The sequence below is a fragment of the Dermacentor variabilis genome, chromosome 8, assembly GCF_050947875.1.
Source record: "Dermacentor variabilis isolate Ectoservices chromosome 8, ASM5094787v1, whole genome shotgun sequence".
In the NCBI taxonomy this organism is placed as follows: domain Eukaryota; kingdom Metazoa; phylum Arthropoda; class Arachnida; order Ixodida; family Ixodidae; genus Dermacentor; species Dermacentor variabilis.
The window spans coordinates 32,629,850-32,638,075 of record NC_134575.1 but is presented as its reverse complement, the minus strand read 5'-3'; the positions used below and the strand labels follow the sequence as shown (position 1 = coordinate 32,638,075).

At 53.5% G+C, this 8,226-nt stretch overlaps 2 protein-coding genes across 2 annotated transcripts in view; one reads left to right on the top strand and one right to left on the bottom strand.

Annotated features, from left to right (window-relative positions):
• Positions 1–8,226, top strand: part of Pex23 (tectonin beta-propeller repeat-containing peroxin 23) — a 78,063-nt gene that overhangs the window by 48,452 nt on the left and 21,385 nt on the right. The window lies entirely within an intron of this gene.
• On the bottom strand, positions 3,655–6,784 carry LOC142589939 (neprilysin-1-like). Its single transcript, XM_075701662.1, has one exon. It carries the CDS (start codon positions 6,114–6,116, stop codon positions 3,744–3,746), a length of 2,373 nt encoding a protein of 790 aa, XP_075557777.1. The 5' UTR covers positions 6,117–6,784; the 3' UTR covers positions 3,655–3,743.

Sequence of the window (8,226 nt, the reverse complement as noted above, 5' to 3'; positions counted from 1 at the left end):
AAAAAAAGGAAGAGACCTCGCGTAGTTGTTGTACCGTGCATAGGATGCACGTCAAAGAATCGCAAGCGGTTTCCGCAGTCCACCCACTGCGGCGTGCCTCATATTATCGTATTGTAGTTTTCGTACGTAAAACTAGAGAATTTGATTAAATAGATTTTGTCATCCTTAATTGATTAAAGAAAACAACAGTCAGAATCGGCGTTTGCCCTTGGTATGGCCGTGGGGTGCAAAGGGTTAACAATGGAATTTACTCAGCGCGGACGGGATGGGTAGGTAGGCCGAGGAATTGGAGGTGTGGGGGGAAAGTAAAGATAACGAAACGGGATCTAGGACGTTATACCTAAATAGTGGAACTACTTGTAGAGGAAACAAAAGAAAAAGGTCAGTTTCGCCCGAAAGGTGGAGCGCGCGTGAGTCAGCCTTCGATTACCTTAGATAAGGAAGAGATCAATTGCCCGAACAATTATATCTCACGTAGACCGTCACGTGTACCATTCCAGAGCATGCGCAGATGAGTTTTGTGTCTTCTTTCTTTTTTTCGCCTCAGTGCTTCCTTCAGTTGATAGGCGGTGTTCGTGTTGTCCACTTGTGTCCGTGTCTGCACGCCTTACCCGTTCTTGCATTATGAATCCTTGCCAACTTACGGGCCTGGATTGCAGACTTTGAGCATGCCAAATTGCTTGCCATATGTTCTACATCTTCCTTCTATCGTCATCGCCACCCATCATGCACCTCTATCTTCCCTCTTTCTTTCCCTCTTCCCCTTCCCCCAATGCCGAGTAGCTGGCTAGAGGAATATCCCTCAGGCCGACCTCTCAGCATTTCGTATCATTAAACCTCTCTCTCTCTCTCTCTTGCCAACTAGTTCAGCTTTCTGTCGTTCTAAGCATTAATTGCGATGGGAAATTATTGGACAGCTATATGAAGAAAGTTTAGTCGCTTTCTCAGCTGCGTAAGCTGCTGTAAATGTTCGCTTACTAACTAAATTAACAGGCACCTTGTAACGCGCGCACAGGCGAACGCGAACACCGCTGACTCGATGACCGCAGACACTGCGGTCATCGAGTCAGCGGTGTTCGCTCTTCTTCACGGCAGCTGCGGTCACAGACCGCAGCTGCCGTGAAGAAGAGCGGCAGCTGGCGGCGAACGAGTTCCCCTTCGTGCTGTGACTCACTTCAACGGTAACCACGCTCGTGACAACATGCGCGCCGTTGTCAGATGGGAAAAGGATTTGCTACCCGTGGGTACCGCATCGCGCACGAAGCCATTAGCTATCTCGGGCCGCCTAGCCTTCGAACCCACCGCAGATTGCCTCCAATACGGGACGGGCGGTCGCGATCAGCCGTCGCAGCCGGAGTAGAAGAGAAGATGTGCACCACGGAGGAAGGAAACTAAGGAGAGGCCCTGACGTCACTCTTTGTGAAGCAAAAGTGAAGCCGGAAGTTGGCGTTGCTCATGGCGATGCTCCGCCTTTTGGGCCACCCTCCTCTCTTGTTTACATCTTTCGCGAAACCACGCCGCACTGCGCGTGGTATCGTGCGCGGAGCGCGCGCGCTCGCGCAACATCCGGCAGAGCACGGTGCAGGTAACACAGCGCAACAAGACACGGTGACTAACGCAAACCCGCCCACACAGCGCCTTTGCCACGGCACGAAACCTACCAAAGAAACACGTGTGAGCGCTCAAAACCATAACAACGCCGCCATTGTGGCCCAAAAGGCGTGGCCACACAACAAACAAAAATAAAAAAGCGGCAAAAAATGAGAACCTACTACGTCATTTCCGCCACACTTTTCTCTTAGCGCGCGGAGGGGGTAGGGCCTCTCCTTAGTTTCCTTCCTCCGTGATGTGCACTAACATGCCCCCCTCCCCACCCCCCCTAGCGCGCGCACATCTCATCGCTCTCCCCCTTGCGAGCGTGAAAAGAGGGCGCGCAGTCTCCCCGCCTTCCTCCCTTGCGAGCCCGAGGAGTCACCGCCGCAACAGGTCACCATCCGTCTCGGTTCACCCTAGCAAGATTTCGCTCGCATCTACAGAACACGGCGCGCGGTCGCGATGTTATCGCACATGGACTTTATACGGAACATCACGGCGACGGCGGAAATTCGCCTAGAGTGTCCGTATAATTGATATCGCAATAATAGTGTGGGTGTAGTTTCACATTCATCGTATCGTAGGATAAAAGAGAGAGTTTGCAAGTGAAAGATAGAAAAAAAGAGAAAATCCCGCGACCTCATTGACTCTTCGATCTCATTAAATCGGTTAATGCAAGGAGCCGCTGTGAGTCCCTGACTCCTCGATGCGTTTGAGTGCGCTTCCGAGAAGAACCCTCCGATACTGAGATGAGTCCAGTTCCGCCATGAAATATTTGCGAAAACTTTTCTGTTGCACCTGTAGAACTGCATTGCCGCCGGGAAAGCTTGGAAAGCGTCGAGTTGCTGCGCTTCCTGTGTTTGTCTGCTTGTTTGTTGGTATCAAACATGGCGCGTACCCTCAACGGGGGATGGACGCTTGGAATGGAGCGCAGAAATAATAAGAGAAGCACAAGAAAATGAAGCTAAAAGAACGAAAGAAATACATTTAGACCAGAAAGAATAGTGTTTAGTCGACTACTAAACATACAAATGAACACATGAAAAATTTAATTGAATATTTATTGAACGAATGAACTGCAGACTCTTGCTTCCCTTTATTAAATTCATTGCTGGTATATGGCTCGTCATGAGCCGCAGCAGGTGACGCCCGAAACTGCAGCGCCAGCTCGCGCACAGAAACCAAACTGTGCCATAGTATCTCCTCGTGTTCGTGCTTTGTTGGATTGTTTTTTAAACAGGGCCGATAGCGTCGTCCAACATTTGAGTCACCCGTTTCTAAAACTCCCCAATAGGGACACATCGCCACGCTAGGTTTGCGTCCGTCAAACACGAGCCCGACGTTTCTAATACTCCTCGATAGGAATGTTTGCGAGTTGGGCGCTCTTGTGTTTCTTATATACGCACTGCTGGTAGCAAATTAACCCTGGGTCCCCGCGCTTCTGAAGCATCCGAGTGTCGTCGCGACAACGTGAACGATGGCCGTCATTTGCTGTTGCGGACGAGACGGCTTGGCAACTTTGGTGCGGAGCACGGCTTATGTAACCTGTGTGACGTACACACATACGAGACGAAACAATCACTTGGAAATTTATGAAATTGAACTAGAAATTCCATGAGAATCTGAAATGGGAATCAAAAGGGAAAACAGTCGAACTAACTCGGTTACCATATTGCATCGTGCAGGAAACATATCGCAAAGAAAACAATTACGGAAAAGAATCAATCAGTCTATGCTATAAAGCTTAAACGAATCTCCACAAAAACATAAAACCGAAAACTGAAACAGTTGTTATAATGTTCACACCTTCACGTTACCATTTGCAATACGCGAATGAGGTCGGTACTTGGCAGTAATGGCGATGGCAGTACCGTTCACGATGACTCGAGTACGGAGCGGCACACATGTAAGCGTCTCGTGAGAGTTTGGCGCCAACAAAGTCTTCGAAATGTTTTGTGAGAAAAAACAAAAACCAACAACACTGTACTCCTAATACCGCGAAAATCACATGTGGAAGAAACAGACAAAAATACAATGTAGTGACTGTCGCTGCCATATATCTTTCGTTAATAATGGTATAATTTTGTCGCCGTTCGCGTATAGTTTCGGAATTATCAATTCCAAAGTCAGATAACGTTGTCGCGGCGTTGTCACGGGGACTCGGCCATCGCATCTTCGTGCATGCCCAGCTGCTCCACGGGCAGGTCCCAGAAGGAACACTTGTCCAGGACGTCCATGGGGTCCCCCTTGGCGCACCGGAAGGCGTCGGCGAACTCCTTCAGGTGGCGTAGCGGCACGTTGCACCGGTCTTCGTCCGTCGCGAAATCCGCGCGCGGACCCTCGAGCAGGTCGTGGTCTTCGTCCGCGGAGCACAGCTTGAAGCAGTAGTTGAGGTAGAAGAGCTGCTCGCCCGAGTACTCCAGGAAGGACGCCGGCGTCCGCACTCCGCGCTGCTGGAGGAACGCCCGACGCCTGTAGGCGCCCAGGACGACGCGGAGCGAGGTGAAGTCGGCGACGTCTTCGTATTCGAAAGCTGAAGGTTTCTGCGCCTCTCGCCACCGGCCGACGTTGTAGGCTCGCCGGAGGCACGCCGCCTTGTCCTCGTAACGCTTGCGGACGTCGGCGGACCACCAGTCCCGGAGCGCCCCGCTGCCGTCCCGTTCCCTGCCGCGCGCGTCGAAGGCGTGCATCACCTCGTGGCCCACGACCGCGCCGAGACCCGCGTAGTTGAAAGCCGTCCACGCGCCGTCGTCCAGGTATGGTGGCCTCATGATGCCGGCCGGAACGACCAAGGCATTCAGCGCCCTGTCGTACAGGGCGTTCACCGTCAGAGGCGGGAATCCGAGGTCCTCGATGGCAACGCCGGGACCGCCGCCGTCTCGGTACGAGGACAACTTCGCCATGACGAGCCTCGTCGAGGACCTGGCCGTCTGCAGCGACGCCGTCAGGTAGTCGTCGTGAGTCGAGAAGTTGGCGTAGTGCGCGTCGAGCGCGCCTTCGTCGACGAGGAACGCCGGCTTGACTAGGACCTCGGCCATGGCGGCCAGCTTGTCGCCGGCCGCAGCGCGCGTAGCGTTGTCCATCCAGGGCACGTTGGCGAAGGTGGCCGCGAGCTCGCGCCTGACGTCCTTGACCATGGTCCTGGCGACCGCCTCCATTCTGGCCGTGGGTAACTTGCTCAAGTAAGGATAGCTGGCCGCCAGGGGCATCGCGCGGGCCACGTAACTGAAACAGGCGTCGACGTAACTCGCCGTGTCCTTGTAGACGACGGTGGCCGCCTTGTAGGAGGCGCGCGGAGCCAGCTGGCGAAGCACAGTCCAGCCGATGAACATGGGCACGAGCAGCGGCTTCCCCGTGTAATTGAGGATTCTGCCGACTTGCTGCAGGTAGTGGACGTTGTCCAGTCTGAGCTTGTGATCGGCCTCCACCTTGAAGTACGGCTCCGTCTGCCGGTTGATTTCGTCGACCCACGTCTGGCCCGCGACGCCAGGTATCAGTTCGGACAGGTTGCGGTACGTGGGGTCGTCCGGCACCGCTTCGTCCGTCCGTAGCGAAGGAATGACCTGCGAATCGGCGTCGGCTATCTCGGTCAAGAGGTACTCGTCCCGTGATGACCGGAAGCCCGGAATCGCCTGTAGGTGGCTGAGGAAGAACTCCTCCAGCTTTCCCGAGTCCTTGAGCACGTTGCGCCAGCGGAACCACTGGAATAGCTCGACGTTTTCGGCGATCTCCACAGTGGGTCGACCGCCTTCGTCCAGGTCGGCGAACACATTCACGATGAACAGCGTGTCGATGCCCCAGGTGAGCGAAAGCTCGATGGTCGCGGCCACGGCATCGGCCGCGTCCTGCGGTTCGACAGCGGGAAACTTGGTGTAGGTTTTCATGAACTCGGCCACCTTCTTTGTCTCGGACTTCTTCTTGTCCACCACTTCCTTGCACGAGTCGAACAGGGACGCCGCTTTGAGAACAGCTGAGCCCCTCGGCGTCGTCGTCTGATGCCTCTGCGCAGACGATGTCAGTGGCATCCGGTGGTGGTCTCGCAGAAGGCCACCTTCCACGTCTCGGCGCGTCCCGTCGGCATTCTCGACCTCCGAGGAAACCTCGCGCGATAAGGTTCTACCGGTCGATCCTCGTCGCCGACGGTTCCTGGCACCCTCTTCAAAGGCGTCTCTGGCGTCAAGCAGCGCCTCGCGCTGTACCGTGTCGGCGACGCTGCGGTGCTGGCCCCTGCTGTGGTCTCGAATCCAGCCGGTGCAAACGAACCGGTAGAAGTTGTCGCACGGCGCCACGGACCGAGTGATGGATTCCTCGAGCAGCCGCGTGTAGTTGACGCCCCGCCGACCTCCGGCGTCCTCGGCCGGAACGTAGAAGATCAGGTACCAGGTGAGCCCGGCCACCAGGGCTATGAGGGAGGCGAGTCCGAAACCGACCGCGCAGAGTTCCGCGAAGTCGGCGGTGACGAACTCAAGCTCGGTCTCGCTGGCCGAGCTGCCTTCTTCCTGTTGCGTGGCGTTCTGGGCCATGACCCGTTCCTTGCGTGTCGCTCAGTGTCGGGCTACACGGAATCGAGTCACCGCAGAACCTTCTGCGCGGTTAAGTTTGGTCAGTCGGGTTCCTGTCTTTCTTTTTTCTTTTTATTTTTTGCTATACGTCGCCGCCCCTATAGTGACGTTTGGATCAGTCGCACCTCTTGATGTTTGGTCGCAGAGTTGCTTATATGCATCACTGAGACTTCATAGCCATGGCAGGTGTAAGAAAAACACGTGTCTTGTCCTGACCTGCTTGCTGGGCAGCTGACACTCTTGATGGAATCCGATTTCGCTTTAGACACCTGCGTCTTGCTCGGTGGATATTTTTTTTTTTACAATGTAGTGCACAGTTTGCTTACCTCCGTATAATGGTACACCTGCCAAGTGCAGTGTTTTGCTGTGGCCCAGACCAAAAAAAGGATGCGGGTAGACCGAGGCGCGTCTGGCACGGCCGTCAAGAGTCCGTTCGAGCTTTAGGCCTAGCGATCACCCGTTGTGCCGCCCGTCGTGTTGCGTGTCGGACTGAGGGTTGGCCCGCGTTGAGTAGCGACGTTCGGAGGTCGAGGAGCAGAACTCGAAAACCCGGCTCTCGGTTATGATTAGATTTTTCTCTATAGGAATCGGAGTAAAACCGGACCGACAGCCCGAATCGAACGCGACATCTCGTGATATCTTCTTCTTCTTCTCTTACGTGCATGTAACTGCAGCGAGTGCACGCTTAGCGCCACCAAGGCTAGAGGAAATCTGCGTAGGGAGCTCACAGAAACAGTAACTTATGCAAAAAAAAGGGGGGCTTATTGGAAATCCGCTTGTAAACTTGTACTCTTCCTTGTGACACCGGCAATAGATTTTATCCACATGTGGCATTAGTTTGAAGCTGTTTGTAAATGGTTGCTGTGTTTGTCATTCCTCACACGCCATGATAGCTATGGTCGATATGGCGTTGCATCGCTAAGCTCGAAGTCGCAGGATCGATCCCGGCCAAGGAGGCCGCATTGCGATGGGGGCGAAATTCAAAAACGCTCTCGTACTTAAATTTTTGGTGCATATTTTAAAAAACCTCAGGCGGTCAAAATTAACCGTCTCCCCCACTACAGCGAGCCTCATAATCAGATCGGGGTTAGGGCACGTAAAATTTAAGAATTTAAATGGCTGGTTATTCCTAAATTATTCCTCCGTAGCCTTGCACTAGATGTGTCATTCTGTGCTGCTTGTGGTCGTTTAACGCCTTCGATCATCATCACCATCATCATCATCGTCATCAAACTGTCCACGAGGTGGACCATGCGATCCCCCAGAGTGGGTATGGACACCGTGCAATAACGCGTCTTTTCCCGGTAAGACAGCTTGTGAAGCGTTTATATTTACTTGGTACTAACCGCGATTTCTTCTGTCTAACCGTTTTCGTGGGCCGATCCCGAAGATAGTACAGTCTATAGCACAGCGGTAAAAACAGCACGGTGTTACTGGCAGTCCCGCGTTTCACGGCGAAACCGCACAGTGACAAGTGGCGAGTTGTCGCATCGTTCCCTCGTGTCAACTGTAGCGTTTCGAGACGTTGCGCCTCTGGTCGCAACGTCCAAAGGCGGTCGCATCCGCTGCAGGTGGCGCTCGAAGGTGTTGGCGCCACCATAGCTCATGTAGTGCGACATAGTGCCCCAAATGACCACCACCTCCCCAAAACGTGCTAATCGCATTCTTGATCATGATGATGATGAACATGATCATGAACCTCTTTTATGAGTCGTACCCACTAAGAGGGATAGGCCAAGAATGGGAACATTCTTTTACAGCAACCATGGTTGGTTCGTAAAGATTTATCTTCTAAACTTGCTTTACCCATTTTGTGCAAACGGTGCAGTTCTTGGCCGATATCCCCTACGGTGGGGATGTGCCACTTGTGCGTAGGAAACATCACCACCGTCATTATCATCGCGATTAAACAATCCGAGGATACCTGAGCACTTATAAGTTGTGAATGCGAAGGCATTGATGTCCATTTGAACGGCGCTAAGCGACCCTTCGAGATGTGAACTTCTCGCGGGCAAACGAGCGCGTTGAGGTGCTTGGCGCGTTTTGATTTGGCCTTGGCGCAGTTAGAAGG